This window comes from Diabrotica virgifera, chromosome 6, assembly GCF_917563875.1.
Source record: "Diabrotica virgifera virgifera chromosome 6, PGI_DIABVI_V3a".
NCBI classification, from domain to species: Eukaryota; Metazoa; Arthropoda; class Insecta; order Coleoptera; family Chrysomelidae; genus Diabrotica; species Diabrotica virgifera.
Window position 1 is genome coordinate 230,089,084 of NC_065448.1, and position 20,584 is coordinate 230,109,667.

At 32.7% G+C, this 20,584-nt stretch overlaps 1 protein-coding gene across 2 annotated transcripts in view; it reads left to right on the forward strand.

Annotated features, from left to right (window-relative positions):
* Positions 1 to 20,584, forward strand: part of LOC126886782 (juvenile hormone esterase-like) — a 35,687-nt gene that overhangs the window by 7,519 nt on the left and 7,584 nt on the right. For both annotated transcript variants that reach the window (XM_050653819.1, XM_050653820.1), the window contains exons 5-8: positions 10,965 to 11,150; positions 11,198 to 11,394; positions 15,566 to 15,743; positions 18,215 to 18,381. In XM_050653819.1, the coding sequence (XP_050509776.1) occupies positions 10,965 to 11,150; positions 11,198 to 11,394; positions 15,566 to 15,743; positions 18,215 to 18,381 (728 nt within the window). The remainder of the gene's footprint in view (positions 1 to 10,964; positions 11,151 to 11,197; positions 11,395 to 15,565; positions 15,744 to 18,214; positions 18,382 to 20,584) is intronic.

The following is a 20,584-nucleotide window of genomic DNA, read 5'->3' on the forward strand; positions in this document are numbered from 1 at the left end:
ACTATTCGTGGATCGATTCAGTAAATGTTGATTATACGAGTATAATCTCATGTGCTTTTTTGATGACTGTGCTGTGCGTCTCTTTGTTTTGACCGTTTCAACTATTTATCATGATTTGAACATATAGGACAGGAAATGAAGCTGAAAAAATGGAAAAGCCTCGAAATTTTTTCGTCCAGAATAGATTTGTACAAAAAATTTGGGAATAGGCTTATTTTACTATCTAGGACATTTTCTATATTGAGCCGTTGTACGCTTTTGGGATTTTAAGGGTGATAGCTACCCCTAATTATTGTAAAAAATTATAAAATAACATTTTAAACTTTAATTTGGTCAACATTTAGTTTTTATTAATTAAATCATCATTGTTTTATACTTTAGGTTATAATATTATATCATTTCAACTCTTAAAACCACCCTTGTTTGAGATATATAAATATAAAAAAAATTATTTATCCTAAAATAATGATTTCGGCTTGCATCGATTTGCATAAAAATTTGGTACTAGGATCATCTCACCCTGTACTTCATATTCTATATCATGCCCAAAGGTGTTGATTATTTTTAGGGGTGTAAACAACCCTGATTGTGAAAAATTATATTAAAATATTGTAAACCTTAATATGGGTAAAATTTGGTACTGATTGGTTAAATAATGACTGTTTTATGCTTTTGGACATAATATCATAATACTTCATACCTTAAAAATCACCCTTAATAACATTGCAATTTTTATAAGTAGGTAATGTAATAGATCTATACAGAAAAAAAAGTAGAATTACGTACAAAATCATTTATTTACACAAAAATACAAATTTACAAATCCAAATACAAATAGTTTTTAAGTCATCTTCATCGAGATCGATGTCATCTTCGTCTTTTTCTATAACTGGTGGGCTATCTTAAAGCTATAAGAGCTATAAGACTTTGTAAATTAAATTCCATAAGATCCCTTAGTTTTTAAGTAGGGCGAGTTTAAAGGACTTGAATAATGATTTGTTTGCTTGTAAAAATAGAGGTTTTAAGCAGCTATACCTCGCTAAATGTTCACTGTAAAGATAATCTTTGCAAAGGTTAATTTTAGTTAATAAAAAAGATACAATTTAATAGATACTATATAATTTTTTTTTGTATCTCTAAAATTTTCGGAGATATTTTGAATAAAAGGGGGATATTTGACGAAATTTAAAAAAAAATGTATCTCTCCAATCTCCAATTTTATCTATTTTAACTCCAATTTTTCTAAATTTTAAATACATAGGTCAAACTTCTTGGGTGTATTGATAATACATATAAAAATAATTTTTATACAAGGTGTCCCAAAAGTAGTGGAACGGTCGAATATTTCGCGAACTAAACATCGGATCGAAAAACTAAAAAATACGTGTTCAATCATCTTCAAAAATCTATCCTATGACATCAAACGCCAACCCCCACTACACCCCCTGGGGGTGGGGTGAGGGGTAACTTTAAAATCTTAAATAGAAACCCCCAGTTTTTCTTGTAGATTTTAATTCGTTACGTAAAAGTAAGCTACTTTTATTCAAGACATTTTTTCGATCTGTGGATAGATGGCGCTATAATTGGGAAAAACGATTTATCCTGATACCATACGTAAATTATAGAAACGGTCTAGTATCTCACGAAATGCACTTCTAAATGAGAAACTAAAAAACATGTTTTTAATTTTTTTCGAAAACCTTTCGAGTAACACCAAAAGTGACCCTCCAACCCACCCCGTGGAGGTGGGGTGGGGGTAACTTTAAAATCTTAAATAGCAACCCCCACTTTTTATTACAGATTCGGATCCGTCATGAAAAATTAAGCAACATTTAGTCGAAACATTTTTTAGAATTGTTAATAGATGGCGCTTTAATTGGAAACATACGATTTATTAGCGCCATCTATCAAAAATTTAAAAAAATATTTCGAATAAATGTTGCTTAATTTTTTATGACAAATCCGAATCTGCAATAAAAAGTGAGGGTTGCTATTTAAGATTTTAAAGTTACCCCCACCCCACCTCCTGGGGGTGGGTTGGAGGGTCATGTTTGGTGTTATTCGATAGGTTTTCGAAAAAGATTAAAAATCTGTTTTTTGGTTTCTCATTTGGAAGTGTATTTCGTGAGATATTAGACCGTTTCTATAATTGACCTATGGTATCAGGATAAATGGTTTTTCCCAATTATAGCGCCATCTATCCACGGTTCGAAAAAATGTGTTGAATAAAAGTTGTCTACTTTTACGTAACGAATCCAAATTTGTAAGAAAAACTGGGGTTTCTATTTGAGATTTTAAAGTTACCCCCAACCTCACCTCCAGGGGGTGTAGTGGGGATTGGTGTTTGGTGTCATTGGATAGATTTTTAAAAGTGATTGAACACGTATTTTTCAGTTTTTCGTTCCGATGTTTAGTTCGCGCAATATTCGACCGTTCCGCTACTTTTGGGACACCCTATATATGTATTTTTATATAATAACTTTTTTTAAAAGGTCTAATTTTATACTTAAAAAAATATTCTGTAAGTTTTCCTCGAAAAATGCAGAGTTTTTTCGTTATTTGGCTTTGGATATTTCAAATTATGCATTTGACTAAAAAAGCTAACTTTTAACATGCCGTATCTCAGTTTGTATTGGTTGTAGAAAAATTATAAAAAAAGGATTTTGTTTCTGTTTCTAAAAGACACAATTTTTAAAGCCACAGTTGATTTATTCACTGTGTATTTTTTGTTAATCTCAAACCCTCCAAAAAGTCGATTTTTTTGTCGAAAATCTGTTACTTTCAACCGCGAATACCTCGAAAAATATTAGTTTTACGAAGAAAACGTAAGGAACAATTATTTTTAGAAGTGCATTTTACATCGATTTCCCTGGTTAAAATGTAATGAAAAATTCCCGCCCCCGAGATGGGGTGGCAACAACCTCTAAGGTTTCAGCGTACAGCAGCGTCACGATATAGAAAATGATCCTTGGGCTATTTCCTACCTTCTGTGAAGACTTCAAGTAAAACCATGATAAACGAAAATATTGCGAGCCAAAATGTTTCATTTCCTGAACTAATATCCAGTAACATTTAATTTCTAAATAGAATCGGTTGTTTATGTGAATCAAATTTTACTATATCGCATTGGGAAGAGTATAATTTAACTAGTTGGAGTCTACTTTTACTAGTAAATGTTGAATAAAAATCTTAATTTTGTATTTATAATCAACTTTTACTGAAACCAGCCGTTTGAGTTGACTCGAACTAGAATTAGTCAACTCCAACTGGATAATCAACTTGAACTGTAACATATACACTAGAGGATCCCACAGGTTAAACTGTATTCCTTTACTTAACCGTTCTCTCCAGTTCTGTCTATTTTTCCAGTCCTCTTCTTGCAAATTTCTTTTTTCACTCCTTTGTCCACTTTATCTCTGAAAGATCTTGAAGGTCTGCATCTCTATCTTCCTCCCGTCGGGCTCCATTATGTTATTCTGTTTATCCAACGTTTTTCGGCTGCTCTTCTGAAATGTCCATACCAGGTTAATCTCTTCTGTTCTATGTAGTCTATTATATTATTCGAATTCATTCCATTCCTTTTCTTAATCTCTATGTTATTTATTCTATCTCATCTTCTTACTCTGCTGCTTCTCCTTAGGAATTTCATCTCAATTGCTCATATTTTGTTTTTGGTTTTCTTATTCATTATCCAATTTTCACACTCAAAAATAAATCAGGATACTTCTTGTCATGATGTTATATTATATTGTTCTATATAATTAAGCCAAAACATCACAAACCCTTGGTTACCAAAGGTATCCGCATATCAGCCAAAAATATGCGCTCATTATTGTATATCAAGAAGTTTGCTACCAACGTCTCTGTCACTCAATATATTACCAAGTACAGGCTAACCTATCTAAAACTCATCAAATCAGCAAAAAAAGCCTACTATCAAAATCGTCTGGAAAGCTCTAAAAGTGTTGCAAAAGAAACTTGGTTCATAATAAACGATCTTCAAAATAGAACTCACGCAGTTCAAACATTTGCCCTTCCAAACCCTGAAAATCTAAACGGATACTTCGTTAATGTGAGTAAAAATATAACTTCTACTATTTTGTGACAAAAAGATGCCATTTCCTATCTCCCTAATTCAGGAGTGTTCTCGAATTCATTCTTTATAAGACCAGTCGATAAATCTGAACTGATCCAAACGATTAATAGTATCAAAAGCAAATCATCCTGTAGTACTGATGGACTATCCATAAAAATCTTCTCAAATCTCACAGAAAATGTGTTGGAAATCCTCGTCTCACTAATTAATGATTCCTTTGAAAGAGGCAAATTCCCAGAGTGCCTAAAGATAACCATTATTATTCCTCTTCATAAGGGTGGTGAAAAATCTAATGCTTGCAATTATAGACCTATTGCCTTACTACCGGTACTCTCCAAAATTATTGAGAGACTCATAAAAACCCGACTTATGTCCTTTCTCATTAACAACAACATCTTATCCCAAAATCAGTTCGGCTTTTTAACTAATGAATGTACCACTGATGTCATGTTTTCTGTGCTTCATGAGGTTTACCAAGCACTAAACAATAATCTTTATACTGCCACTGTTTTCTGTGACTAGGCCAAAGCTTTGGATTAAATCACATTTTGATTAGAAAACTAAATTTCTATGGAATTCTAGGTATTTCTTCGAATTGGTTCCAATCTTACTTGAATAATAGGAAACAACTAGTTAGAGCAAATGATACTGACTCTAGTCTCAAAAACATTACCTATATCTGGAGTACCACAAGGTTCAGTATTGGGTCCTATACTGTTCCTTATCTATATAAATGACATCACTAATTTAAAAATCGATGTTCAATCTCAAATTAATCCCTTAATTTGTAATCTCACATTTTTTCTTAACTTGCTAAACTTTTATAGTTTCACCGTGTATGATTGAAACATTGGGAAACATCGAGTAATATTTTAATAATTAGAGTCCATTCAACCTGCAAACTTAATAAAATGCCAAATAATATATTTTTCAATTGAACTTTACAAGTTTTGCAATAGCTTCCTTTAAACTGTAGTTGCAATCTTTCAACATGCAAAGTCCGTAGTTCGGTTGTCAAGCAACTTATTGATGAATTGTATATTTTGACGAGATTATAAACCAAAGGGATTATTTTGGGTTGCAGTCTAATTGAAATAGTTACCTCGTTAACAAGTGCGTAAGTCGTTGTTAGAAGTTACGCCGAGTGTAATTATTATCAGTAGCTGTCATTAAAGGCAGTCTATCATAGAAAGTTACCTGAACATCATCTATAGTGTAATTACGTAGCTGTCAATAAAACCATATTTTTTCTCCACACTCAAACATTTATTTACCATCGTCGATCGAGAAGAAGCGGACAAAGGGGCATTACAAAACAATTCGATCCTGAGATCTACGTCGAATTGTCCAATCGATGGAAACATCTTTCTTTTTGCTGATGATACCAGTATCACTTGGAGCAACTCAACTATTGCATCTCTTCATGCAACTATAACTTCTGATTTACTTACGATAAAAACCTGGTCTGACTCTAATTTACTCTCTTTTAACGTAAATAAAACAGTAGCATTATCCTATAAAAGTGCTCTTCAACCCGTACTTGTTAATAACAGCCAGATCTCTACCGTTGATTCTGTAAAATTTCTTGGTATTTTTTTAGACAGCAACCTCAAATAGTCCCTTCATATCGATTTGTTAAGTAAGAAACTCGCCTCAGCCTGCCATGCTATAAGATCTGTTTCGAAAGAACTTAATTTAGCATCTTCTAAAATAACATATTTTTCCTTGTTCGAGTCTCATCTTCGATATGGTCTTCTTTTTGGGGTTCTAGTACAGCTACCCAATTAGATGTTATTTTTAAATTACAAAAAAGAGCAATAACGTATCTGTTTGGCCTCAGAAGAACAACAAATTGCAGGAGTTACTTCAAAGATCAGAAATGCAACTTTTGATGTCTATTTATCGATCCCGTCCTCTGAGTTAGTGAACAAATCTATATTATATTCCGCAAAAAAACTATACAATCATCTTCTTTTACAACACAAATCTTCAACATCTTTCCCCAAATTCCGTAAAATGACAAAAGCACATCTATCTAAAAGACCATATTATTCAGTAGAAGAGTTTCTTAATGACTAAGTAAGAAATTACAGAAACTTATCTATAGTTGGGTGTCACATGCAGCAGCTTAAACTTATTAGTTCCTACAGTGGGTGATCATATTATTAGAGCCACCTAGTAAAATTCAATGTTTTAGAGGAAGGGTATATAATTGCGCTGTATCATATATTAATGCATTTGTTTCCATTTGTCTGTCTTGTTACACTTTATGAAAGTGCAATAAAGAGTCTGACAATAGTGGCAATACGCATGTGTGGCAATGCGTGACTCAGATGCCATTGTTCTTCAGTGCTGGCCAGCCTAGCTTGCAACTCGTGTGCCTATTAATTTGTATTCTTGGTGTTTAGAGTTATACTAAACTTTGTGAGTTTCCATTGCTCTCTAGTGATATTCTGACAGTCCTATACTATATTTTGTGAATTTAGTAAAAATTGCGCGTTCGTTACAGTAGTGGTACCAGAACATCATGGGAAATCCAAAGATATTTTGCCAAGGAAAAGAGCAGAAATAAAAACTTTAATGTTCAATACTAATCACTCCAACATAAACATAGCATCCATTTCTAAAGTTTCAAAGGCAACGTGGACCGTATAAAAAAAACTTACATTCCATTAATAAACAAAAGTAAAATTTTCTGAGGTGGCTCTAATAATATGATCACCCACTGTATGTATGTCTATAGTTTACTTTGTTGTATGTTCACTTTCCAATTTCTATTAATTTTTGCAATATATCGATTTGGTTTTTTTCTTTTCTTTATTATGTTAACTTATATTTTGTATTTTTGTATTTTTTTATATTGACGATTTATCAAATTTCAGAAAATTGTATTTGTTATTTGAAATTGTTATTTGAAATTGAAAGAACTCAACATCTTACGTCAAATAGCATTCAATAACGGTTATGACCCCAATCTCATAAACACAATCATTCATAAGAGACACCTCAGGATCTTGAAAGAGACTGCTTTTCCCAGAGACCGGACTATCAAACCCATCTATGCTTCCTTATAGAGCGTCTTGCTGGAGACATTAAATATCTGTTAAAAAGAGCAGTTGATAACACCCATATTTCTTTTAAAGTCCAATAATCTAGGACAGTGTCTTACTAATTCTAAGGACCCTATTCATTATATGAATCGTAGTGGGGTCTATAAATTACAATGCTCTGATTGTGATGCCACATACATAGGTAGAACTTGTACATCATTAGCTTCTCGTTCCCTAGAACACACCAAAATAGAGAACACTTCCACTTTCTCACAACATCTCAAACAACAAAAACACACTCTCAACATCCCAGAAGACGTCTCCTTGTTACACAACATTCCTCAGAAAGACTACCTAAAATTGGACCTGTATGATGACCTAGATATAGTCAACGAGAAACATAATAGCCCTAATTGCGTCAACCGTCATGTATCGTTTAATCGAGACTTCATTCCATTACATTGCCAACTTTTCTCATAGTCAAGATATCCACTATTCATCTATTCCTCTTTACATATTGATCTTCATTTACACTTCGACTCTAAATCACATTTTCGATAAGTGATACCTATGACTTATCACACTCATTAAACCTCATCCTCATTCACAGTCTAATTTTCTGTAACAGACCAATTCACCAATGTCAACTTATATCCCTTCTTTCATCACCACTTCTTTTTCCTTTCTTACACACCAATAACCTTATATCCTTCCGATCCCATCATTGCAATAAAATGTTCTCATCTTCAGATACTTTGATGTCGGGTCTCTGGATTTCTCAGTCTCCTCATTAATATTTTTCTTATTTATATTGACATCTAGTAATACATATTTCTTCAGCCAAACTAAATATAGCCAAATAAACCTATATCATCTTTTTATCTATTTTGTTGGATCCTTCTATTAAAAATTACACCAAAATCAAGCTCATAACATCAGCTTACCCAATAACATAATTTACCAGCTAATGTAATGATAGTTGCCTACCCTAAAGAAAGTACTAATCCACTTCTGTTTGATTCTATAATTCAAATTTCATCCATCATACTTATTAACTTTCATCCATCATACTTATTTAGGGTAAATTATTTTTAATCCCAACAAATATTTTTCACTGCTGTTATTATTTAAATATTAACATACAATTTATATTCTTTTGGCTGAATTAACTAGACATATCAGATTCTGTCAAGGTGCGGTGTCAGTCTGGTAATGACATCCTTCCGGGGGTCATTTAGATCAGTTGTCACCTAAACTCTGCCATGTAAGGTCTACCTTCAATTTTCCAACCAATATGGTTGATGTCATGTGATGCCAGGGGTTAATCTGGAAATATTTTAAACATCTGTCAAAATTAAATAATATAATGTAACCCCAACTGTTTAAAATCAATTTAAGGGTTTTTACCCGTACATTTTGGTGGCTTAAAGCATGTAAACCTGTAAGTATAACTACTATTTATTCATTTTTTTTTCACCTTTGTCAAAATTTAACCTCATGTTTGTTTTACTTATAGAGTTATACTTATTTTAGGTGATAACACTGATGATGGAATATTGATTCCGAATACAGCCCTTTTTAGGGATTTTAAATACATATACCTTTTACAAAATAAGGTTTTTACTTTTTTGTGATTTATGGTGTACAGCCAGTACAGGAATTTTTCCTTGTGATATTGTTATTGTTATTGTTATTATTTTTTTATTTTTTCTGACTTTATATTAAGCTCTGTCCATAAAATTTGTATAATTTTCAGTGACAGTAAAGCATATTTCTATTCTATTTTATTTTGTTTTTATACTGATCTTCTTCCGTTCTTCCTTTGTTTGATATTCTGAAATATAAATACTTTAATTTTCTGTTTCTTTGATTTGTTTAATTTCGTATATTTCCAGCTGTTTTATTTCAGTATTCCACGGTATTTGGTTTTCTTTAAGTTTATATACGTTCCATTATTTGTAGTATATTCCTGTTCCAGTTGTCTCATTATAAAGCTGAGGTTATCTTCGTCTTGTGCGATAAGACAATAAAGACTAATAAAATAGAAAATCTCCAGCTAGAGATGGAGTCACAGTTGGTTTAATAAAATTGAAGGACCTGATCTGCTAAGACATTTCTACTCTAAGTACCAAAGGAGTGGATAGTTGGCATTATATTATAATCAGCATACAAGATAGATGTCAATGCCAGACATATGTCCAGTTGCACCAACAAATAAACGATTGATTTGGATTGTCCTTTATTTTAAAATATAGTTGTCAAAAAATTGTCAAATTAAAAAGAGATATTTTAACGATTCTCCCAAAAAATACTAAGTTTTAACCTTTTTCTAAAGAAAAGAAAAGTGTTCTGTTATTATATTTGATTGTAAAAAATTTATTATTTTTCGGGAGAATCGTTAAAATTTCTGTTTTTAATTGACAGTTTATTGACAATTATTATATTGTAAAATAAACGAGTAATACAAATCAAAAAAACCAATCGTTTATTTGTTGGTGCAACTGGACATTAATATAGTATGCGATCAAATTGTTTTTCAAATGATCTACTAATACAGGGTGTAACAAAAATACAGGTCATAAATTAAAGTACATATTCAGGGATCAAAAATAGTTCGAATAAACCTAACTTACCTTAGTACAAATATGCACATAAAAAAAGTTACAGCCCTTTGAAGTTACAAAATGAAAATCGATTTTCTCGAATATATCGAAAACTATTAGAGATTTTTTATTGAAAATAGGTATGTGGCATTCTTATGGCAGAAACATCTTAACGAAAAAGTATAGTGAAATTTCTGCACCCCCTAAAAATTTTATGGGGTTTTGTTCCCTTAAACCCCCCAAACTTTTGTGTACGTGCCAATTAATTTATTATAGTGGTACCATTAGTTAAATTCAACATTTTTAAAACTTTTTTGCCTCCCAGTATTTTTTCGATAAGGCAGTTTTTATCGAGATGCGGCTTCTTTTTTAATACGTTTACATACAAAATTTATGGGGCTTTTGTGCCTTTAAATCCCCCAAATGTTTGTGTACGTTCCAATTAAACTATTACTGTGGTATCATTAGTTAAACACAGTCTTTTTAAAACTTTTTTGCCTCTTTGTATTTTTCGATAAAGCACCTTTTATCGAGATGTGGCTTCTTTTTTAATATGGTTCAAAATATACCTAAAAATGTAAATCATAAATAAATTTTCATATTATTACAAAAGTGTCCATAATCGTACTTAACCATAATAATATGTGGTGGATTTGAAAAATATTCAAAATATCTCGATAAAAACTAATTTTTCGAAAAAGTACTAAGAGGCAAAAAAGTTTTTAAAACATTGTGTTTAACTAATGGTACTATAATAATAATTAAATTGGAACGCATACACAAGTTTGGGGGGGTTTAAAAGAACAAAACCCCCATAAAATTTTTGAGGGGTTTTCAAATTCCACTATAATTTTTTCTTAAGATACTGCTGCCATAATAATGCCACATGTCCATTTTCAATAAAAAAGCTCCAACAGTTTTAGATATATTGGGAAAAATCGATTTTCATTTTGTAAATTCAAAGGGCTGTAACTTTTTTTATGTGCACATTTGTCCTAAGGTAAGTTAGGTTCAATCGAACTATTTTTGGTCCCAGAATATGTGAATAAATTTATGACCTGTATTTTTGTTACACCCTGTATATTATGTAACCTACCTCAGCCATCGATGTTATTCATCTTATAAATCATGCATTCTTCCACTCATCATTTATATCTAGATTCTTTGACTGACCTAAATCTAAAAATATTCTTTACAAATATCAATTATTTTCAGGATTTTTAAGCACAGGAGACGAAACAATTCCAGGAAATTATGGCCTCAAAGATCAAAACCTAGCGCTGCAATGGGTTCAAAAGAATATAAAGAATTTTGGTGGAGATCCAGACAAAGTAACGCTTGGAGGTCAAAGTGCAGGAGCTAATTGTGTCGGACATCAAATTCTAAGCGAAAAATCTAAAGGTATATAGTAAAAAATGGTTCAACTCGACTCAAACACTTTTCTGTAGGTCTTTTTAGAGCCGCAATCCAAGAAAGTGGATCACCATTGTGTTCTAAAATGTTTATGAAGTACCCTCGATATTTTGCAGTTCAACTGGCGAAAGCATTGGACGATAGAATAACTGAAACAAGTTCATCTGCAGATATTTTGGACGTTGTTGTTAATGTCAGCGCAAAAGATATTAAAAACAAGAGTGATTTACCAGTAAGTTCCTATACTATATACAAGGTGTTATAGGGATGCTACAATATGCAGTCACATTCCATCTGTTCTTTTAGGAAAAATTCCAACGAAAGCCGATTTCGTGTACCGAAAATATGAGTAAAATGAAAACTTATGTTTCAATTCCGTTCAGAGGTGATGCATCATTCCCATACGTACGTTTCTATCTCCCCAGACGCAGACGTCTTCAGTAGGGATGGCGGTTTTTTTAAAAAAACAACTGTTTTCGGTTATACCGGTTTTTTCTTCCTACGGTTTTACCTGGCGGTTATAACCGGTCAAAAAAAAAACGGTTATTCCATAAACCGGTTGTTTTATTTATAGCCAATATCCAAAAGGATACATTTACATTGAGCTTTAGTTTGCGATGCTCCATTCGAATCGATATCAGTCTATATCAGTACAGAAATCAGTCATCATAGTCCAGGAACTGAAGCTTTTCACCTCGCAATTTTTACAGAATGGACCGATTTGCTTGAAAATTTGAGAACAAGTAGTAGATAGTCCAAGGATTAAAATCTATATGATGCCGAAAGGCGCTTTTACCATGGGGGTGGTTGCCACCCCATCCCGGGGGTGGAAATTTTTTATTATATTTTGACCACAAAAGTTGATAAAAACATTCATTCTAAGCAAAAAAGATTCTATACATTTTTTTGATAAAATTAATAGTTTTCGATTTATTCGCTATCGAAAGGGTTAGTTTTATATCGAAAAAATAAGTGTTTTTCAATAATATATTAATTTACGATTCACCCAATTTTTGCCGTACAAAAAATTTTCTCAAACCAATTTCTTGGGAATTAGATAACCTACAATTTCATATTTAAACATTTTTTCGTATCTCTGATGCTAATGTTTCTATTCTGAAGAAATCGACATTTTTACCAAACTACAAAAATTCGTTATTCGCTTTTAACTCCAGTTTTTTAAAAACTAATCTTTCTAAGCCAGTCAAACTTCTAGAATCTATTAATAATACATAAATAAAGAAGAATGAATACGGCCAATGACTAAAAACACCGCTAACTTACATTATTATACTTCTAATTGGATTTCTCCTTTTTTTTTCTAAAAAATATATTGATTTTTTAACCGTAACTTTTCTATTTTTGATTTTAGAAAGTTTGGCGAAAAAGAATTTTGTAGGTTTTTATAAGGTCTATCTATGAGCCTATTAATATTAATTCTTTTTAAAATCCTCAGTCGCAAAAAGAGGTGACTTTGAAAGGGTTGGTAAAGGTGGTTTTTGCATGTTATTACAGGTCTTAATTATCCATAGCTCACTAAATTTTTACTTTAGTAAAAATTTTTGCAAACCAGTTTCTTGAGAATTAAATAAGCTACAATTTCATATTTACACATTTTTTCGTATCTCTGATGCTAATCTTTCTATTCTGAAGGAAAGGCCATTCTTTTCCAAACTACAAAAATTCGTTATTCGCTTTTAACTCCATTTTTTTTTAAAAACTAATCATTCTAAGCCTGTCAAACTTCTAGAGCCTATTAATAATATAAAAATAAAGAAGACCAAATAAGGTTAATGACTAATTTTAATTAGGGTGGTGATTCGGAGGTTGCTTCGGATCACTTTTTCGCTGAAAAAAGTAGGGACTAACATTCTTTTCAATATACGTCACTTAATTTTTGAGCTAAAGACTTTCTTTTTATTTCTGGAGATAGATATTTTCAAATGCTTTAAATTAGTTTGAACAAGTTACCCTCGAAAAATGCATAGTTTTGCCGTCTTTTGACTTTGAAACTACAGTATTTAGCATTTGACCAAGAAGAGCTATCATTTAATAATGTATAGCTCGATTACTATTGGTCTTAAAGAAATTAAAAGAAACGGTTTGGTTTATTGTTTCAAAAGGTACATTTTTGTTAAGTAAAGTTGTTTTGATAAAATGAAAACTTTTGGAGTTATTAGCCGAAAACTTGTTAACAACATTGATTTTTTCGATATAAAACTAACATGTTCGATAGCGAATAAATCGAAAACTATTAATTTTATGAAAAAAATGTATAGAACGTTTTTTGCTTAGAATGAATGTTTTTACTAACTTTTGCGGTCAAAATATAATAAAAAATTTCCACCCCCGAGATGGGGTGACAACCACCCCCATGGTAAAAGCGCCTTTCGGCATCATATAGATTTTGATCCTTGGACTATCCACTACTTATTCTCAAATTTTTAAGCAAACCGATCCATTCTGTAAAAATTGCGAGGTTTTGTCCTATTTTAAGCTTCATTACTTGGACTATCAGTGTTGTCAAATCGGTTTGAGTCAGCTAAAAATTTCTCATTTACGCACGGGGAGCGAAAAATTTCTCCATTTTTCTCGGAATTTAGTATTTTTACCACTTATCCGATTTTTCACCAGTTATTACTTTAAAAAGAAAAACCCGGTTATAACCGGGACAAAAAACAACCGGAAAAACCGATTTTTCCGAGGATATAGGTTATAGGTTATATAGCTAAACATTTTTTTTCAAAGTATGTTTCTGTTGCCGCTCGTATTTTAGTCCTTATCTCTTTATTAATGCGTTTATACATTTCGATGTTCTGATTCTTAAATTTGCGTCTTTTTTCCATCGAATTCAAAATCTCATCGTTCATCCACTGTTGCTTCTTTTGATTTTTCTCTTTGAAGTTTGGAGTTGAGTTGCTTATAGTCGTTTTGATTTCGCATGTCGGTGCATACACTTGTATTAAATTTATGTTTCTGGGTTTCGCGTTCAACTGAATCATTATGACTCGTTCAGATACCTGGAATACCGCCCTAACACATTTGCTAACCTTGTTTGAGACTATGAATCCTACACCATGACGATGGTAATTACTATCTTCTCCTGCATAATATACTTCATGATCATCCACATGGCATTGGCCAGATCCGGGCCATCGCATTTCACTGATACCCAGAATTGATATTTGCAGCCTTTTCAAATCATTTATGGCATTGTGTGTTTTTCCTGGTTCATATAAACTCCGCACATTCCATGTGCCTATTCTACAACTTCTCTGTATATCAAATTTGGCCGAGCGGGAGATTCTTCGCACCCCTGCCCCATTTAAGAAGCGCCCGTACTCGGGGCCATCGTTTATTTTCTCAGCCATATTGATTAACCTGGGAGAAATAGTGTAGTAGTCATTCCCTTGGCTTTCTACACCGCTGTGTACACGCTGTTTAAGTGGTTGCCACCGCACCGAGTACTATTCTGTATTGACCGTTCTGGCCTAAATGACTTCCGCTCAATACAGATACTGAAAAACCAGCTGCCGATTTCCAGGTTCGATTTTATACAAGCCCTAAAACCAGAGGGCTGCCACCTCCGTCCTCCAGACCGTTGTGAAGACCTTCTTCTCCGCCCTGGATGCCGTTGTGGGCTTCATCCGTGACCCTGGACAGGGGACCCTTAGCAGGTACTAGTTTCCCGGGTCAGGAAACACCTGGAATCTGCAGAAGGCAGGGATTGATTCAATTTCCCTGATAGGACTATCCAAAAGGATTTCCTACCTGCTACCGTTCTACCTTGACAATCCGAAATAACCAAGTACTTTTTATTATTTTATGGTTACAAATATGTATTTATGTACCTATCATAACACATGTAAAAATTTGTTGGCCTGTATGGAGTATATGGGTTTAAAGAATCATTTACTATGGTAAATTGTCTTTAAAAGTCTCCATTTAAGAAACCTTTTTAAGTTTGCTTTAAAACTGCTTGCATTTAAAGTATCTCATGGTTTTAAAAGCACCTTCACAGCAGCTTTAAAACCAGTTGCTTAAGAGAACAAAATTTTAAGAAGGTTTTTATTCTGGTTTTATTGACCTCTTTCAGTGTGGGCCCTTTTATGCTGAAAGCGGTTTTATTGCAACCTTAAGGTTTACTTAAAAACCAACTGGTTTTAATTTTAGTTTTATTTTGCAGTTTTAAAGCATCCTTAAAAGATTTAATAAACCCGTTCCGTGCTACTTGGGCTTGCCTTATAAATTATAAAAGGCAGAGATTGAGAATGTAACCAGAAACTGATTCCACGAGAAGTTTCAGATTTATTGGGATTACTGGGACTCTCATTTACTAGGACTCTTATTTCTCTCGGTATACTTACTTTGTTCTGAAATTATTGGCTTATTCATTTTTTTAGATACCAGATCACCTGAGAAATTGTGTCGGAAATATAGGAAGCACGGTGTGGAACCCAGTACTCGAAAACCAGGAAGACGGCTTTGTTAAAGGACTCATGCACGAAAATTTTAAATATGGAATGTTCAGTAGAGTACCTGTTTTGATTGGATTTAATTCTGAAGAAGAAGTAGCATACAGTAAGAAATTTCAAATCTTATTACACTTCTCTATAATTACTTTTACTGAAAACAGGAAACAATATTACAATTCTTGATAACAACTTTAACTGAACGACAGAACTATTCAAAACCTCAATTACTTCCAAACCTTAAAAAATATTTTGGTATATTTCGGTGGCATCTAGAAAATTGTATGTTATTCCCTAACAGCACAAGACACTCCAGGAATGTACTATCAAAGTTCTATTGATGTTTGAATGTCCTGGACATCCAAGGAACATTCGGTGAACATCTGATTAAATTATTGGTGGAATGTTACCACAAGACATTTTATGAACATACTATCAATATGCTATATTTTAAGTGAGGCCATTTACTACTCAATTTGCGTTCATTTTCAAATTTGCCGCGCGTGTTCTATGTAAGTAGGGTCGCGTGCCGCGTGGTCATCACATAAAAATGATCGGACGGAAAATGGAAATTAGTGGCTTTTTGTTTGCTGTTCTGTCTGCTAGTTTTGCTCTGGCTGGATCTCTTTTGTTTAAACAATTATGTAAGTATTATAAAATCCGTTTTCAATTTTCTTTATTCTTTATGAAACGAATTATTTATGCATATTATTACCTGTAAATAGTACCTATTTCTTTTGATTTTTAATTGTAGAGAACAGAAACATTACCATTCATTTTATTTTTTTAGAATCAACTGAAATTGGTCTACAAAAAAACCAGGAAGGAAACGTATAGCCTTGTGGCTATGAAAGGCAAAAGAAAGATATAAAAAGTGTATTGGCGAGTTGGAAGAGACTCCACATTGCCGATGCATAATAAGTTATTACTTTATAAACAAATATTAAGACCTGTATGGACTTATGGATGCCCACTATGGGGATGTACTCACTAGACCAAATAATATAAAAATTGTACAAAGATTCAAGAACAAAATACTGAGAAATATTGTAGATGCTCCTTGGTATGTGACATACAGTGATCTCCATAAGGACCTAGAAATGGAACCTGGATATAATCATCAAGAAGATAGCAGGAAGTCACGAGCAACAACGTCAGAAGTACGGGAATATTGAGGAAATCCAGCTCCTCGATACTATGTACTTTGCGAACTAGAAGATTGAAGAGGACAAAGCCTTTTGAACTAGTTTGAGAGATAGGTGATAGTGAAAAGCAGAGCATAGTGCTTGTGTGACTGTGTATGTTAGAATAGTGCACGATCTTGTTAGATTAGATAAGACACGCTATGGGGTAAGCTCTTCATTTTAAGGAACAGTAGTACTTTAGGTTAAATTAAAATTGCTCATTGGTCAATTATGACCAGATTGCAATTGTAATGCACAATTCAATACAATTAATTATCATCGTAGCGATGATTATGGAAAAAAATATATAACAAGATTTTTTGCAATAAAAATGTTTATATTTATCAAGGATATATTATTTGGTATGGCCACATATACTTCTGGTATATTGTCGGTGATGTGACAATACCTCCTATCTGCTTTTTCATGAATTTTGTAGGACACGAAAAACCATTTTTAGGGTCATCTCCTGTTTTCAGATGTAAATTTTGACATGTTTTGTAGTAAATAGATAGTTGAATTTACTACAAAACATGTCAAAAAATATCATATGGGAATGTCTAAAAAATATACTGTGAGTGTCCAAAGAACATTCGTAGACATTCATGGAATGTTTCAACAAGACATTCAAGGAATGTTTAAAATGCTGACACAGGACTTTCCTGGGACATTTAGGGGACGTTCTTGTGCTTTTGAGGGCATTCCAGGAATGTTTTCAATGTCCTGTGTGTACATTCTAGGAACATACATGAAATGTTTGGTGTTATAAGGGTTTATACATCTTCTTTTTGAACAATGATAATCGTATTATACAATTTATAAAAATCAGAAAATGTTATAACTAAGATATGTTCAAAGACTAGCAAATATATGTAGGAGCAACAAAGAAATTTTAGAATACTTAACAGATAGACCAAAGAGAAAAATATGCCTCAGAAGACGACCTTAAAACGATGTGTATAAGAGCCGAATGATTTATGTCCTCTTCTCTTTCCTGCTGGCATGTTTATCGTTTTAAGGAGGAGCTGTAAAGAACAAGCACAACTACACATTCTGTCTGTCATGACGGCTCAGTTGGATGAGGCGCAGTCGATCGACAAGTTTAGTGGATTTGCGATCGAGTTTGGAGCCTCAGCCAGGTCATTTGAAGTTAATAAAAGGCCAACGTCGTAGTATAAAATTCAATAAAATCTACGACTTGGTCTGGAATGAACTGGTGTCTGATCGGCCCATGGAGGAGCGGTACTGCAAGGGATAAGGGCTTGCGGCTTGGTGATACTCCTCCATAGATCCCTACTGAAGGGCGTTTAAGCCTAATAACGGTGTATATATATTATTTAATCACACGTTCTGCTTCTTCTTTAACATTACTAATCGTTATAAATGTACATTCTAGATTTGGTGGTCACAAGATCCAAAGCTGGTTATATGGACAGTAATAACAAATATATGGTTAACGGAAACTTAAATATAAAAGCTGAAAACATATTACCAGCTGGAAAAAAGTTAAAGAAACTTTATAGTGACAAGACGTTTGAAGAAGACTTTTTGGCATTGGTTAAGGTAGGTCATTTAATTGTCTTATTTTGGGATATAAAACGGAAACAAAAAAGATGTTTTATTGGCCTTTTTTTTGGTCAAATTACTTATGTAAAGGTGCCTTTTAAAATGAAAAAAAAAATAATTAAAAATATAATAGTAAATTTTGATACATAAAACTCTCATGATATTAAAATTATTATACATGAAAAAATCATTAATCTTATACTGCCGTGTTAACACAAAAGGGCGTATCTGCTTTAAACTAGTTTGCGAGAAAAATCAGTTTTAGTGGTTTTGATTAGGCAATCGTGATTTTTTAAAAAGTTGTGACTTGTACCATATAGAAGTTAACAAATAGGTTTATACTATCATGTGACAGATTTTGGTAGAGTATCAACTTGCGAAAACGACACTTTTGACAGATACGCCTTTTTCACTTAACATGAGGTATATAATTAAGAATGTAACTACATGATTTTTTGAAAATATTTATTGCATTAAACAAATGAACGTTACAGTATTAATGTATTAATTTCGTAAGTTATTCTTAATAATTAGGAAAAGTTAAAAAAGTAAACAACAATACAGACTAACTAAAGTATCATACTCATTCAAACAAATATAAATAATTAATACTTAATTTTCTACTCCGAACTAGTTATTATATTATATTAATCATCAATTGTGTCCACATTTTCGCTGACAAAAATATTTTTCCAAAATGTAATGCGATTTGGGGGCATTATTTGATCAATTTTAGTGATTATATTCTGTTTTCTTTCCATGGTAATACCTCGTGGTTGAGAGATAGAGAGTGGTTTTGCAATGCCATTTTTTTGGGTATTAGCCTTTAAAAAATTGGCACTTATGATTTCTCCTTCAAAACTAGTTTTATAACCTAATGTATGGAAACCTCTCATGAACTGAACTTCCACCATTTGTTGAAGGTACGGACGAGGGACCAACTTTGTTATTTTATATTGAGATGATTCGTCTTTCCAATTGTAAAAATCATTAAAAGCCATGTCGATAACTTCGACATTACGTGTTGACGTTTTAACCGCATTTACAAAATCAAAGAAATCATAAACTTTACCTTGTCGATTTAGTGATTGCTCGACTCTATGGTGAAATGAGTGACCTGCCATAAATGACCTGACTCAAAATATCTTAGAGTTATTTTCCTAATGTTCAATTATAATGAGTTTACAGCATACACAAAAAATGTGTACAAGCACCAATTTTTGTTCTGACCGGAACAATTATCCAGCCAAATAACAACTTCTTCGGAATCCCTAATTTTGTTTAAAAATGCATAAAATGTGCTAACAATATCAGCCTTTTTTCGTCCAGAAATAGCTTCATGCCATAGAACAGCAACTGTAGAAGTTTTAGAAGTACCAACTGGAACAAAGCTCTCAATAAAGGCTATCAGTCTAGGAGTAAATATAATTTCTTTGAAAGTATCGCATCTTGGGAGCATAATCACCTACAAAAAGATTGTGTAAGGTCACATATAACAGATATTATTCAAAATAAAATTCATACCTTCTGCAGGTCAGCTGTATAAACTCTAGAATCGCCCGACGATCTGGAATCAGCGTTGTACTTGTACATCTCTCGGGCCTTTATACAATTTTTTCGATGATTTTTATATGTTTCGCATTCAGGACAAACTAGATCGTCATCTAATACGTGTGAGCTTTCTTTTTTTGAATTTCGTATTTTTCACAAGTAAAGCTCTCTTCGTTTCCAAGCTTTGCAAATGAAATATTAAGCTCACTAACGATTTGACGATATAAATAATACGAACATTGAATACTGTACTTTTATTTAAGCTGTATATATCCGGTTTTATTGCAGATATGGCTATGAAACCTAGGTAGACTTGTAGAAAATATTACTAAATAACGCGTGGGATATGAAACTCGTTTTTAATAAAAATTGCAGTTACGCCCTTTTGAGTTAACACGGCAGTATATTAGTCCATTTCTCAGATATGAAAATGCTACTGAACGTCTAAAAATCATATGAATAAGCAAAATTTTCCTCAGGATGTCAATTTTGGCATCCAAAAAAAAAAAACGAAAAAAGTTTGCCACTGCTACTCCCCCTAAAACCTAACTGGAAGAGAAAAAAATTGACATTCTTAACATAATTCAGATCTGCCGGTCAGATAGCCCAGCGGTCTGAGGCACTCGATCGACAAATCTATATCAAATGC